This window comes from Stegodyphus dumicola, chromosome 10, assembly GCF_044657685.1.
Source record: "Stegodyphus dumicola isolate Sdum_Otavi_A_Nest chromosome 10, ASM4465768v1".
Lineage (NCBI taxonomy): Eukaryota > Metazoa > Arthropoda > Arachnida > Araneae > Eresidae > Stegodyphus > Stegodyphus dumicola.
The window spans coordinates 33084158-33100690 of record NC_140777.1 but is presented as its reverse complement, the minus strand read 5'-3'; the positions used below and the strand labels follow the sequence as shown (position 1 = coordinate 33100690).

At 31.5% G+C, this 16533-nt stretch overlaps 1 protein-coding gene across 2 annotated transcripts in view; it reads right to left on the bottom strand.

Moving 5' to 3' along the window:
- Positions 1–16533, bottom strand: part of rt (Protein O-mannosyltransferase rt) — a 118227-nt gene that overhangs the window by 86368 nt on the left and 15326 nt on the right. For both annotated transcript variants that reach the window (XM_085824856.1, XM_085824855.1), the window contains exons 2-4: positions 10267–10448; positions 4379–4482; positions 3017–3067 (exon numbers count right to left, since the gene is read on the bottom strand). In XM_085824856.1, the coding sequence (XP_085680982.1) occupies positions 3017–3067; positions 4379–4482; positions 10267–10448 (337 nt within the window). The remainder of the gene's footprint in view (positions 1–3016; positions 3068–4378; positions 4483–10266; positions 10449–16533) is intronic.

Sequence of the window (16533 nt, the reverse complement as noted above, 5' to 3'; positions counted from 1 at the left end):
GGATCATAATGCATCAAAACTTTTTGTGAACATAATTCTTTTTTAATGTTTAGGAAAGCTTCCTGACAATATTTTGTCCAAACCCATTTTGAGTTTTTCTTAGTTAGACGGTATAAGGGATTTGTGACTGTTACTAATTTAGGGCAAAATTTTCCATAAAAATTAACCAATTCCAAAAAACATTGAATTTCCAGGGCATTTCTTGGTCTTGGGGCCTTAGCAATCACTGATACTTTTTCATCAGTTTTATGTAAACCATTAGTATCAATTTTATGACCTAAAAATTGTATCTCATCCTGAAAAAATTTACTTTTCTCTAAATTTAATTTCAGCCCGTGAGTTTTACATTTCTCGAAGATATTTTTTAAAGTATTTAAATGTGCCTCATCATCAGACCTTGTTATTCGTGCATCATCCATGAAGACGTTACACCCTTCCATTCCTTAGAATAGTCTGTCAATGTAATGTTGCCAGATTGCCGATGCTGCATTTAGCCTGAACATTAATCTTTAATATAATCCCTTCTGCGTGTTTATTATTAGCAATTTTTTAATTTCAGGGTATACTTTCATTTGTAAATAAGCATGTTTAAAATCAATTTTTGAAAAATGCTTTCACCCGCTCAAACATGAAAATATTTCCTCAATGGTCAGCAAAAGGTGTTGATGCATAACAATATTTGGATTTACTGTCACCGAGTAGTTGGCAGACAGTTGTATAGAGCCGTCTGGCTTAACTACTGGTACAACCGGAGTAGCCCATTCTGATATTTTAACCTTTTTGATTATACCTCTTTTTTCAAGTAATCAATCTCTTCATCTATCCGGCCCTTTAATTCAAATGGTACTTGCCTAGCTCTATAAAATTTTGGTCAAACATTTGGCTTCAATTCAAGTTGAACCTCATAATTTTTTTATCTCTTCTGATTTTCCATCAAAAATCTCTTTACACTGTTCCAATAATTTATTTAAACTACTCTTTTGAGACACAAAAATTCACTTTATTGAGGTCCAATCTAAATTTATCTCTGAAAGCTATTCTCAACCAAATATTGTATCAAGGTTTTATTTAACAATATAAAGGTTTAAGTTTTTATTTTGACCTTTATATTCTACCTTAACTGTAGTAAATCCTAAAGATATCAGCTTTCCTCCATTATATGTTTTAAATACCAGACTTGTATTTTTAATTTTCTTTTTCAAAATTTTGCGGAAATTTTTTAAACTCATTACTGATACTGCACCCCCTGTATCCAGTTCCATAGCTACCTGTTTCCCTTCTACGTTCACTTCATGGGCGATTTCCTATTTTTCACCTCACTGGAATGTATGTTGTTTATAGGAACTGTATTTTTATTTCCTATGTCTAATTGTGTTTGTTTCATTTTCATTCTTTCAGCGTTTTTTAGCATTATAACATGTGCTTTCATTGTGCCAGATTTTCTTACAAAATCTGCAGATACTTGTCTAAAATTTATAAGAATTTCTATCATGGTCAGTCCTCGTACATCACGAACACATTTTGCCTTTAGTATTCTTAGCTGAGAAGTTTTGATTTTCAAACTTTTGTTTTCGAGTGTATGACCTTTATTCCTGGCACTAAATTCCTTAATTTCCACTGGTTTCCTAATTATTTTGTTTGCACCTTTTAACACTTTTTCCATTGCCAAAGTTATTTTTAAAGTATCATCTAAACTGACATTATCCTGTTCAAAATTTCTGTCAAGAATAACCCTATCACTTAGCCCACTCACAAACACATCCCACAACATCATATTTAACATGTTCTGATCGTAAGCACACAGTATGGCAAGTGACCTTAACTCTGCCATATACACACTTATTGTTTCCCCCTCCTGCTGCTTTCGATTTAAAATACATGCCTGCTAGGAATTATAAAAGGCTTAGAATTTCAAACAACATTTCTCAATGTTGTTTTTAACACATCATAATCTTTATCGGAAGGGTTATCAGGAGCCAGCAAGTTTTTTAAGAGACTATACATTTTTACGGACAAATTGGAAATCAGTACTTTCCCATGCTTGTCCTGTGAAACATTTTGCATGTCTAAATAACTTTCGAATCTTTCCAAAAATGAATCAAACTGTTCTTCGTGTTCATTATATTTTTCAAACTGAACCGAAAGTTTCTAATTGTCCATTTGTAGAGTAATAGCTGAAATTAGTCTCTCCATTAGAGCTCTATTCTGCTCTATTAATTCAGTTACAAGCTGCTCCATGGTGATTCCTCCAAAAGAAAGATTATTATAAAAGCTTTACCTTGAGCAGTCTTCGGGGGAATTCTCCTAATCTTTAAGTTATTCTGATAGAACTGAAACATGTAGTGAAGGCACTTTTCTTATTTAAAAAAAATCTGACATCGATTTTTTCATTGCCAGAATATCCTTAGTAGGTAATTATTTCACAAGACACTGTATTAAACTACATGCTACTTTGTTATATACAAAAGATAGCATCCTCACTTATACACATATCCTACAACTACTCGCATTCCAGTCCTAGTTCTGGTTTACGACTACTTCACACACTTGTGATGCTTGGCACTGCACCAGATTTAAGTCCGATTATGATTAAGTTCTTGATATACCATAGTAAGTATTTTATGATGGATATTCGTCAAGTAATCAGAAAGTACCAAAAACAAAATTTCTAATGTTTCTTTCTACATACTGATAGTCATAAAGGATTACAAAAATTGCATTTAGACAGCTTTGGTTGTTTGTTCTTTTTTAAATTTTTTTATTAGATGATTTTTAGTTATTTTCAGTAAAAATGATCATACCGGAATTGAGATTGTTATCAGAAAAGATATGCTTAACCTGAACAATGTATAAGATTTAAATATTAAACAGTTTAGAAAAAACTTAATATAATTTTCATGTTATAATAAAAAGAATTTTTAAGGAATATATGGAGGTCAAATTAGTATAATAAAATTTTAAAGACCACTAAGTTATAATTGATAAGGTTCTGAATACAAAGTACCTTATTACTTACCTCCACCTATTCTTTCAAACTGAGCATTTCCGTCAAACCCAGTGATATAACCTTAAAAAACAAAAGAGTTTATATTTCTTAATATACAAGTATATGAATACTCAGATACACATTAAAAAGTAATATAACTTTTTTTAATATAAATTTATATACTTCACGCCAATTCTGTGATTTCCATATCTTAAAGGAATGCTCTAAAAAGTATTTTTTCAGTACTTTGTGAAAAGTACAAATAATATAAAATTTCTGAAAAATCTCAGAAATTTAATACATTTGAAGCATTAAAAGCATTGCATGTAAAGTATCATTACGTTTTAGATATTTTTCATATCTTTTTCAGAAAGTTTTGTAATTTTTGATTAATATTTTTTAAGGCAGATAGTTTTGCATGCTTTGCCACAAATAATTAGTCTAACTATTTAGCATCCGATGTTTGCTCACAGCTAAAGCTTCAACTTTATTCTGAGAGTCTAGAACTGAATCATCATTAACCATTTAAAAAAAATTAATTAATTAATTAATTGAATTTAGAAACAGATTTTCCTTCTTAAAAACAAGGAAATATTAAAATTTTTAGTTTGCATAAATCATGTGTAACTGCAACAAAAAAGCAACATTATATTATTCTCAATATAATACTTGCTTTCTAAAATTAAGACTAGCTGTTTAAACAAAATACAAAACTATTAAATTTATACTTTATTATTGTTTTTTCCTATTTACATGAATGCTGTATAGTCAGGTTTCTACTGTACTATTAATTTCCTCCCCCTCCTCTTTTCTATACCTAATTTTAACCATCTGAAAAACAAAAACTGAAAATATATTTTATATACCACTTCTAAGATGGAGGTTTAAAGGAAGAACTTATCAGATTAAAAAGCATTTATTAATAAATATTAAATTAAAAATAATTTAACATATATCCCAAAAGAATCAGTTACTACTTTCAGTTCTTTTCTATTTTTACATTGTATACTGCTACTATACCCTAGAATACAAATGCAATTAAAATACCTTGTTAGACTATGTAATTTTAGATCTGGAGATTCTTATTATTAATAAAACCTATAATAATAAATTTTAAAAGTACGCAAGAATAAAGAGTTCCTTTTCCGATTTCAGGGAGAAAGATGAAAGCTAAGCGAAAACGAGAAACATTTCTGAATCACATATTAAGAAATCTAAGTGAGAAAACAGGCAAAGCGGAAGAATACACAAGTAAACAGTGATATAAAATCTCTTAAAATCTGTATTCGCTATAATTTTAATATTTTAAATCAATGAGCTAAATATATATTGTAAAACACAAGCCAATGCATATGATTATACTAAGAATTTCTATTTTCAAGAATGGCTTACCAGCTAAAGCAACAAGCTGTTTTCCTAGGGGTGGATGTGAATCAAAGAAGAAAGTTTGTTTCATGTACATGCTTGCAAACTTTCCATAATGGAGTTCATCAAACCTGTAAAGCAGAATTTCAGCACTTTTTTAGCAATAACCATTCAGTTATATATATTTAACATTAATATTATCTTAAATGAGCATTAAAATAAAAGGGTTTATGTAATAAATGTTCCTCTTCTGAAATGTTTACACTATCATTTTAAAGGGGGGAAAATATTTCAAAATTTCCAAATGAATAATAGTGCTTGGTTTCATTTTACAAATGCAGTTTGAGAGGGACACTATTAATACAGGCACAACAACATGATTCTAAAAATGTTTTGCCCCATGCACCCCTTTCGTTATTGATAGGAGATTCTCACCTCCTCCTTTCTAAAACTCGAAAAATACTATGTATTTATTCAAGTTTAGATTAATTTTTAATGTGTTGCAGAAACTAAGCAGCAAAAAAATATAGAAAATGTTGACAAATACCAAAATTTGTATAAATGTAGTTTTTTACATTTATAAACTAAAACTAAACACTTAACACGTAAATAAAGTTGGCCACATCCTCCACTGAAACTATAAAATTCCTCCCTGGTTGAAAACCTCTGCAGTATGACACTGCCTCTCTAAAACAGTGTTTTTCTCTAAATGATAGAAAATTAGTAAACCTCCACATAAACAGCACTTTTGTATTGTGATTCCTTTCTATACAGTTTAAGAGCAGAATTGGCAAATTAAAATTTCTTTTTAAAATTAAACTATACTAATTAGTTATAAGAAAATAAAAATAATTAAATATATTTTAGAAAATAAATTATTAAAGTAATATTAGTAATATTAAAGTGATATTAATATTACAACATTTCTGTATGCAACCGACCAAAAAACAAATTACTGCAGGAAGACTATAAAGCTTTACATGCAACTTTCGTATAACTTAGTTTAAAATCGCAACATCACAAATGATTAGCTCCATAAATATACCAATTTGTAAGGGGAATAGAGATTAAGAAGATGAAAAAAATTATTGCATGTTCCTTAAAAACAAAATAAAATAATTTTAATTATCTGCTGAGATGTTTAGTAACATTCCTGCTGATAAAAAAAATGAGAGATTTAGATTTTGCAACTAATAATTTTATTAATATTACCGTATATACCCGCGTATAAGTAGATACCCCATATAAGTTGACCCCCCCACTTTGACATAAAAAATTCGTAGAAAATAAGAAACCTGCGTATAAGTCGATCCTCCCCACTTTCGAAATTGATCGAGAAACTTCGAAAATTTTTTTTAAGTACAGTCAAAAGTCGTTAATTCAAACAGCCATAATCCGGAATGATCTATAATCCGGACCTCAAAGCTAAAAACTTTCTGCACATGCGCCGCGTTGGCACATGCACATAGGCGTTTTACGCGTGCGCGTAAGACCTTGACTACTGCGCATATGCGTGTGCGCAAATGCAGAATACGTTTTCGCCTGCGCGTTTAATGTATAACGGACGGTGTAAGCTAAGATTATCTAATTATCTATTTCACTTAATGTTAATGATTGCGTTGTTTCTTAATCTTCAAATTGGATCCTGCTTATTATTTTTTGCAGACTGTAAGAGCAATTTTATAAAAGTAAACTTGAACTTTCGATTATGTCAAATAGAATTTCCGATGCTGGAACTTCCAAAGGATCTACAAAACGAAAGTATGTTTCGATGTCCAACAAACAAAAAGTGGAATTGCTGCAAAAAATGGATAAAGACATGAAGAATGTGACAGAGAGGTTAGTGAAAACGAAAAAATTTCGATTGACAAGTTAGTCGGTATTCTCGGCACAGCAATTAACGGGACTTGAACAGCGGAACTTTGTAACTGAACAAGAAATTATGTCTGTTTATAGAATTAAAGAGAAAGTATTATCACATAAAATAAAGCAACTTAAACAACTTACATTGAAAGAAATGTTTAATAAAGTAAACAAATAAATATTAAGCTTTTTTTTTTTTTTTTTTTTTTTTTTGTAAATTTTGATACCCTTTAGATCATAATTGTTCTTCATTTCATAAATTACGGTTTCATATTTTTAATTTTAGAATTTCTGCATGCTATCTTACGAGATTTAAACTGATGATCTATAATCCGGAAAAATCGATAATCCGGAATCGCCGAAGTCCCGACGAGTCCGGATTAATGACTTTTGACTGTACTACATTTATTCAAAATCATCTGAGAAAAAAAAAGTAAATATACAATAAAAAATACCTTGGTAAATAAACAAAAAATCTATCAACGTCCGATTCATGGTCAGATTCGCCAAACATTTCATAGAACTCTTCTGTCGTCATTGGCTCGTCATCATACATATTTTCAGTCTCGAACTCTGTATTGTTACAATCAACACTAGAGCCTTTGTCGTCATTTTCACTTTCAAAAACAGCATCATCTTCCATGCCATCTAGTTCGTTGCTAATACAACATTTTTTAAATGATTTTATAATCATTTCAGAGGGTATTTCGTTCCAAGCATCTTTAACCCGAGCAATTAATGTAATATCGGGCTTTTTAATGTTGCCTCCCTTTGTAAATGTTAGTCGACTTATCTGCATTTTCTCTTTTTAAAAGTTAAAAGAAATATTCAAAACTGCTCAGTTATTGCGTAGGCTATTTCTTTAAATTTTGACGTGTACGCCTGTTAACAAAAGTATTTCATGAATGAACAATAACTATTATAAAGACTTATACGTACGCAAAAACTATCTGCATTTCTCTTTTCTTGGTGTGTTGGCGAAACTTTTTATTGCTCGATATTGATCGGTTGTTCGGGGGCCGAAAATTCTTTGGTTTAATCAAAACTTACTCTAGTTAAAGTATGAAACTCTGTGATTAGTTCATCACATAATTTAAGTCATGAAATTACTTCAAGTAAGTGACTTATTTGATAAGTCGTCCAATTTGAGTGCGGGAAGAAAACAACTGCATTATATAAAGAAATTTTTGAACTTCTGATTCTTTTAATTTTTTATGGCCTCACGTATAAGTCGACCCTCCCCCCGCTTTAATGTCTTTTTTTTTTTTTTTTGTCCAAAATATCTCGACTTATACGCGGGTATATACGGTAGTTCAAACACTGAAACTAAACAACGTTTCAGTACTTTTTGCAAATACAAAATAACTGTTCAAACATAAAAACTTTTGTCTGCTAAAGAACTAACAGTTCTGCAAATGCACTAAATAAACCGCTTTATAAAGTTTTGCAACCTAAATATACAGTACAAAGTCCGTAAACCGGACTCGTCGGGACTTAGGCGATTCCGGATTAGGAATTTTTCCGGATTATAGATCATCAATTTAAATCTGGTAAGATGGCATGCAGAAACTATACAATTAAAAATATGAAACTGTAATTTATGAAATAAAGAACAATTATGATCTAAAGGGTATCAAAATTTACAAGAAAAAGCTTAATATTTGTTTACTTTATTAAACATGTCTTTCAATGTAAGTTGTTTAAGATACTTCCACAAAAAATTCAAAAAGTTCCTTTTTCTTATGTCATATATGGTGGACTTTCCAATGCCATACTTCTAGCATAATTTTGAGATGGATAGGCCTTAATCTATTTTTTGCAGTAATGTAGATCCTTTGGCAGCTCTAGAATTTAAAACTCTTTTTGACATAATCGAAAGTTCAAGCTTAATTTTTATAAAATTGTTCTAACAGTCTGCAAAAAATAATAAGCCAGATCCAATTAGAAGATTAAGGAACAGCGCAATCTGCAATATTAACTAAAATGCCTTAGATAATTTTAGCCTAGCTTATAGCGTCCTTTATACATTAAACGTGCATGCACAAATGCATTATGCGCATGCGTAAATGCATATGTGCATGCGTAAAAGCAGTATGTGTTTACACATGCGCATAAAGTTTGTAGCTATCATTCCAGATTATGGAAGTCCAGATTAGAGACTTTGTACTGTACTTTAGTACAAGCTCCTGCTTCCATACAGCATTAACCTGATCAACACCGCATTTTTTTAAGAAACTAAAGACCATGCTATGAAAATGAACCAGTATAGTAATACATAAATTAACTGGTAGCTATCAAAATCTTAAACTGCTGCTTCACTCTAATGCACATTATTCCACAACAGCATAACCAAAATGCCTTTTGTTTTTCCTGCAATAATTTTTAAAATAGCACTTATTTTTGAAAACGTTGAAAAAAGGTAAGGGGTTCATTTTTTTTTAAGTGTGCTTACATAACACATTTTTTTTTTTATAGAATATGTGTTCTTTCATGCCAACAATATTTATAAAAACTTGTAGCTTGTGAATAAATTAATGCTCCTCCAAGTCATTTTCACTCACTGGCACTACTAAAACACTGTTTTTAAATTTGAACATGCAATAAAATGCAAGGGAAAAGAAATGATTAAATTTTAGTGTCACCAACACAAAAATAATTAACTAACTAAAAGTGGTAGATTGCATATTACATGATTACCTAAACTTCTATGTACCACTTTAACAAAAAAACTTACCACCAAAATGTGGAACATGAAAACACAGATGAAAAGCAACATTAATTACAGTCAAAAATCTTTAATCCGGACTCATCAGGACTTCGGCGATTCCGAATTAGGGGTTTTTCCGGATTATAGATCATCAGTTTAAATCTGGTAAGACGGCATGCAGAAATTATAAAATTAAAAATATAAAACCGTAATTTATAAAATAAACAGCAATTATGATCTAAAGGGTATCAAAATTTACAAAAAAAAAGCTTTATATTTATTTGTTTATTTTATTAAACATTTTTTTCAATGCGCGCATGCATAAAGCATGTGTTACGCATATTCGAAATTAGAAAATTGCAACCAGAAAACTATTTGATGTGTATTCGTGATATTTATAATGACGAGGAATTTGCTTTAAATCATATCAGAGTTCATCGAGATGAAATACTACATTTAGCAAGGAATTCTAAGCCGAATAAAATGAAAAATCTGCCCTGAAGATAAGGATAGTGCTGACAGATTAACTTCCAGTTCACTGCGCGCCGCGACGCCCCCCCCCCCCGCAGAGCAGCGTGAAATTGATAAACATATTTCAGAATGATTAGAGAATCAAAGGATATACCTTTAACCATTTTTTGCAGGAATTCCACTTTTTGTTTGATGGACCTCGGAACATGCTTTGCTTTGTAGATCCTTTGGTAGCTCCAGAATCGGAAATTCTTTTTGACATAATCGAAAGTTCAAGCTTACTTTTATAAAATTGCTCTAACAGTTTGCAAAAAATAATAAGCCGGATCCAATTAGAAGATTAAGGAACAACGCAATCTGCAACGTTAACTGAAATAGATAATTTTAGCTTAGTTTATACCGTCCGTTATACATTAAACGCGCATGCGTAAACGTATTATGCACATACGCAGACGCATATCCGCAGCATACAAATGTTATGCGCATGTGTTGACGCATGCGCAGAAAGTTTGTAGCTTTGAGGTCCGGATTATAAATCATTTCGGATTATGGACGTCCGGATTAAAGACTTTTGACTGTATACAACAGCTCTAATACTACCAGTTTTCATTACATTCAAAAAGGTTCCACATGCAGTGTTTGTTTGCACCCTAAGAATTTCGGATGATATCTAGAAATAGGATCAATTGGGCAACACACAATCAGAGACAAAATTTGATAAAAGTACTTAACTATGTTCCATTGAAAAGAAAATGTTCATTCAGTATGAGCTTGTTTATGCAGTTTGGAGAGAGTATTTTGAATATGAACTAGGCTCATTTGTGACTACTAGGGGGTAAAAGTACTTGCATAAAAACATACGAAATATACCTACACGATACCTCTTGGCTCTCCAAGATGTTGCATACGTGTCCAGATGGCAACAATGAGCATAATCACAGCAGCTATATCAATTTCAATGCTAAAAGTCACAGGTTTGATATCTTTATTAAAGATAACATTCTGTAGCTGATCTGGAGTATCTGAAGAATGATTATTTGACTGAGTGCAATAAGTCTGTAAACAAATAAAATTTCAATTAGAAATAATTAAAAAATAACACTAATAATCAATAAATTATATTATTAAATGGTCAAGAAATTTTCTTTTGAAAAATGTAATGCAAATGGTTAAATTTGTTAAATATTAACATTCAGCTTAATATGCAATTTTAACTTCTGTTAACTAAACTATTGCTCTAGTAAGGCTGCTCAATTTATCTGTCGCAGTCAACTATTTTCACCCACTAAATGCAGTCTGGAGTTCAACTTGTGCACTAAATTCATTAGTACAAATTCCGAGATCCGGACTTTTTGGGATTCAGGAATTCTGGATTTGGGATTTTTTCCGATATTAGATCATCAGTTTAAATCTGGTAAGATGGCAGGAAGAAATTACAAAATTAAAAATATGAAATCATGATTTATTTAATAATGAAGCATTTATGATCCAAAGAGTATCAAAATTTACAAAAAAAATTTAATATTTGTTTGTTTACTTTATTAAACATTACTTTCAATGTAGGTTGTTTAAGTTGCTTTGTTTTTTGTGCTATTAGCACAAACTTCCTGCCTCTTTAATTCTACAGACAGAATTTCTTGTATAGTTACAAAGTTCCACAGTTCAAGTCCTGTAATTGCTATGTCAAGCATTCCGACAAAGTCGTCAATAGAAATGTTTTCGTTTCCTATTGGAACCTCTCTGTCACTTTCTTCACTATCGGTAGTGGTATTATCTGGATCTAGAACTATACTACGGATTTCGCCATCTGTTAATTGACTGATGATTGGGGTGTCATCACAATAAAACATTTCTCTTATATCATCTTCATTTATTACCGCTTCTCATGTTTCTTTATGAAATCCATTAATTGGAAACTTTCACCTTTGATTTGCAATATCCAAAAAACTTCAAATTCGCAGCTACCATCTTCATCAATACCATGAAATATGGTAGATGGCCATAAATTATGCCAAGCATTTTTAAAAATATCTGGAGATACATCCTCTTGCAGTCTTGCGATGCTTCACACAGCAGATTTTCTGCTAAAATATTTCAAAAATTCTTGAATAGTCTTGCCATTATTCAAGAAATTTAACATAGATTTTAAAAATGCTAATTTATATTTGCATTTCAATTTCAGCACCTGCACTATTCCAATATCCATAGGCATACAATTTGTAGAAAAGAAGAATATGGATACATTATCTTTCCCCAAAACTTTAAATGAAGTGTGATACGAACAGTTGTCTACATTTAGGGCAATTTCTGCATCATTAGGTAAACCAACCGAATTCAAATATGGCCGAGCCTCGATTATGAAATGATTTTCAAACCAATCATTCATTAACACTTCTGTCATCCATGCTGTTTTATTTACATGATATACAGGGTGGTTATAAATAAAGTTCCACTTTGAAATGGTCATAAAAAGGAACACTACAGGACCAAATATTATCAAACTTGGTAAAAAAAAGGTCATAGAAATTTATTTTCCGCGAAAAAAAAAGGTTAAAAAACTCACCACTAGGGGGGGAGAGGCACTGCATGCAATATTGTTAAACAAAATAAGACATGAAGACATCGGTTTAAAATGTGTTAATCGTTTCTGAAACGTGTTACAAAGCATGTTCAAAGTGGCATCAACCATTTTTCGAAAGAAAGTTAAATCGTATTACTGCATTCTCAACAGCAGCTCCTAGCATATGAGAAGGAACATTACGGATATGTCAATGTATCGCATCTTTCAATTAGACCAAATTCTTTAGATTATTTGCATAAATAATTTGCTTCTTCCTACCATTAGCCAATGACAAGCCATTTCGGTTTTTCAACACCCCACAAACAATTTCATTTTAGAAATGATTAAATATGTTTTAAACCAATATCTTCATGTCTTAGGATTGAATTCAGGCTTCAAAAATCACAAATTAGCGATCTGTAAGAAAACGATTTCCAGAAACACTTTTGAGAGCGATTTGCGATCTCGAAATTTCTGATTGCTAATTTATGGTTTTTACGGATGGATTTCTTCGTTACACGGATGGCGCACTCGACTTATATTGCCTTTAAATGGTAATTTTGTTTAGATTAATGTTTTTTAAGGGTATGCAACATGTTAAACCTGTGTAACAAAAGGTTAAGTTAGATTCTAGCCTTTATTTCATTTAACAATATTGCATACAGTGCCATTTCCTCCTGGTGGTGAGTTTTGAAGTTTTTTTTATGGGAAATAAATTCCCATGACCTCCTTTACATGATTACCAAGTTTGATAACATTTGGTCCAGTAGTTTTCCGTTTATGATTATTTGAAAAAGGAACATTAATTACAACCACCCTGTTCTGCTCATTTTAAGCGTCCCAAAGTGTAGCAGAAGAGTAGCGCCATCTTGCGGTCAGTAGAAATTTCATGGAGGCCACCGAAAACACAAAGGAATAGTTTCACACTGAGAAGTTGGCCTTGGTAAAATATAATGCGCAGAAATTTGTTTTGAGTGTGAAATACTGTTCGGCTACGAATAACTCGATTGCATAAAATACTCGAGGTCATGTATTTTTTCCAATTACCAAAAGTTTACACTTGTGCATTTTTGCAGCATTTGTGCATGCTAAAACTGTTGGTCTCGCTTTGAAATCTTCGACACCAGTTGGAGGCTTTTCTGTAGATGTTTCCAAAGTGTTATGCGGTTCCAATCCGTGGCCAGAAAAGACTGATTTCATCAGAGCTGTAAATTTGTTCTGGAGATAGCAACTTTTCACTATTAATGAGTTCAGTGAAAATAGTTCAGCAGCTTCAGTATCAGTTGATGCTTTCTCACCTGAATAATTTAATTGTCTTTTATCATGGCAGTTTTTAAATTTGGTTAACCAGCCTGTCGAATATGTTCATTCATTTTTTAAGTTAATTTCTTCATGAAATATTTTGGCTTGAGCCATTAGCATCAGACCAGTCAATGGTACATCTTTGCTGCAATGCTGTCTCACCCATTCAGTCATCATTTACAGCATTATGAATAATTTTTCAGTTTAATTTGTTAAATTTTTCCTGTTTTCATTGCAAGTAGTGTCGGAATCCACAATATATTCAAACAATTCCTTTTTCTGGTTTCTTATATCATATACATTTGATTTTCTCAAGCCATACTCCTCGAGATTTTAAAACAGATATACCTTTATCCTTTTTTTTTTTTTTTTTCCCCAGCAATTCCACTTTTTGTTTAATGCACATCGAAACATGATTTTACTTTGTAGATCCTGTTGCAGCTCCAGAATTATTTCGACATAATCGAAAGTTCAAACTTTAATTTTCATAAAATAGCTGTAATAATAACAGCCTGCAAAAATAATCAGCTGATCAATTCAGAAAGTTAAGGAACAGCGCAATCTGCTATATTAATTGAAATTCCTTGGAAACAGTAAAGTATAGTTTTAGGTAATAACAAAAAAATATATAATATCAATAAACTACATTTTAAATCAAACAATGAAATAACATAAAAAAGGAAATTCATCTTTGCACTACACAAAGGAAACATCCACTTACCTTATTTCTGAATTAACAAGTCTTCAGTCAAACAAAATTACTTAACAGCATCCAAAAACTTCCTAAAATTACCTGATGTAGAATCTGTATACTGACGTCACCACATAAATTCTCAAAATAAGAGTAAAAAATGTCCTCCATAGTGCCGTCATCGTCCGACGTTCGATCATACACGTTTCCTTCCTACAAACAGGGCACTTAATAATGGCTACTAAGTAAACCTTTATTTGCACACCAGTCAAGTAATGCTCTTTTCCCCTTTCTTTCCAAATTGTACAGAAACTTCAAATTAATCTTACCACATTCAGCCATTTTACCATCTAAACCTCAAAACAAGCAATATACTTCCTAACCAACACACACACACAAGCACTTACGAATTTACCGCAATCATCCTATCGATTATGTCATAATAGGGTTTCCATAACATTCAACTACTCAGGCTACCATAAATGAAACAACAACTTGGCGATAAATGAAACAACAACTTTACGATAATACAAGGAGTACCCTTCTCTTTACTCTAACCAAAACAGCATATTTAGATGAGGCTTTTGTGAAGAAAGCTATGCTAGCAATGTCAGTCTTTATTTCACAAATTTAAAAAACAAAAATGAAATAATCACAGCTATAAAAGATGTGCCTCTCTCACGATACACAGCAGCATGACAAAGTGATGATACAGCGAACAAAATCTATGTACAAGTGAAATATTATTTGGAAGAATGTATACAGTTTTCCCTGCAGTTTGACGAATCCTCCTAATATTACTGACTCGCCACAACTTCTGGTGATCATGAGAGTGGTATTTCCCGGCTTCTCTGTGAAAAAACATACATGATCCAGTTAAAAACTATATTCAGGCAGAGAACATACCAATAAAAATATTTCTTGTAACCACAATCAACAGTGCACAGGCTATGATCGAGAATAATACTGAGTTTATTGGGCTCTGTAAAGCAGGATGATACAATTTTCCATATTTAATTCATACCACTGTGTTATTCATCTAGAAAATCTACTCACAAAAACTCAACCTCAATCACATAATGACTGTTATTGAATGCACAATAAATTTTATATGAGGACAGCCTTTGAATCTTACTTAAACATTTTAAATCTTTTCTCGATGAGCTAGATAGCAAATATGGTTATATAATTTACCATAAAGAAGTAAGATGGCTGAGCAAAGGTAAAGTTTTACAGAGATTTGTTAGAATGCTGTCATAGATTAAAACTTTTCTCAGTTCTTTTCCGTTTCACCTGCGCAAATCTCGCCAAGCAGACTTTGTTGGCGACAACATACAGTATACACATAAAAAATGTTAACAAATGTTAGTTCTAAGAATTTTTTATTTTGAAGGTATAAACACTTTAATATAGTTTAAAATTTTGTAAAAAGCCAATAAGTTTGTAAAAAGATATTAATTTAAGAATTTACTATGCTATCATGGTTCAACATCCTGATTGCCGGTTTGTATCACGTGACCCCAAGTGATCTCATTTCACGTCAACTACACTATAAAAATATAATTCTCTTAATTAATTATCTACATTAATTTCAAGTTAAATCTTAATTTGGAATACAAGTTTAAATGCAAGAATTATTTCAATTCGTACGAATAGCTTACTCAGAAACTATGTAAAACCGCAGTGCTTTACTTCGCTACTGCATTCTCATTAGAATTGATGAATTTAATCCTTGATTTTGCACTTTCTATATTTTCGCCTTCGAATGAGTGGAGTGATTGCATCCTAATTGACTTTAATTAACTGTGAATGGTCTTAGAGCATAAAATTTAATTATCTTTCTAAATATTCTATGTAATTGCATACCAGTATAGAAAGAAACAATCAATCTGGTAAGAAATGGATGCGACTTGTTTTGAAAATGAGGCGTAAAAGGTTACCAGAGAAGATATTCCGTTTGGCATCAGTTGTACTATTATTATTGGTGACTTTATCTTTTGTGCCGGCAAAATGGAAAAGTACCTTTTTCTCATATCCAAAGACAATTATGATCAAAAACTGGATGACATGAAGTGGCTTAGTGACTTCTCATTTTTAACCCATAGCACTGCAAAACTTAATGGCTTGACATCCTGAAACCACCAATTTTCGAAATTTTTTTCCCCTTTTCTTTCCGAAATGCTTTTAATTAAAAACTGATTGATTATTTATCTTTTACTTCTAAATAACACAAAATAACTCCAAAACCATACATTTTTTAGGTCTTAGTGCACCATATCTGCCTTTTAAAATTTGTTTTCAATGAGACAAAATAACTTCACTTATAACAATTATAGCCAGAAATAGTTATTATTAATAGTTTCCCTGATAACTTCCCTTTGGGTACACTTTAAAATTTTTTTGCACTTCGAGCATATTTCATTTTGTGGGCAAGTAAGAATAGTAGATTTTATGCAAGAATTAATTTATTTCATATTACAGTACAAAGTCCGTAATCCGGACGTCCATTATCTGGAATGATCTATAATCCGGACCTCAAAGCCACAAACTTTTTTTTGGTATGCTTTACACATGCATGTAAAGAATGC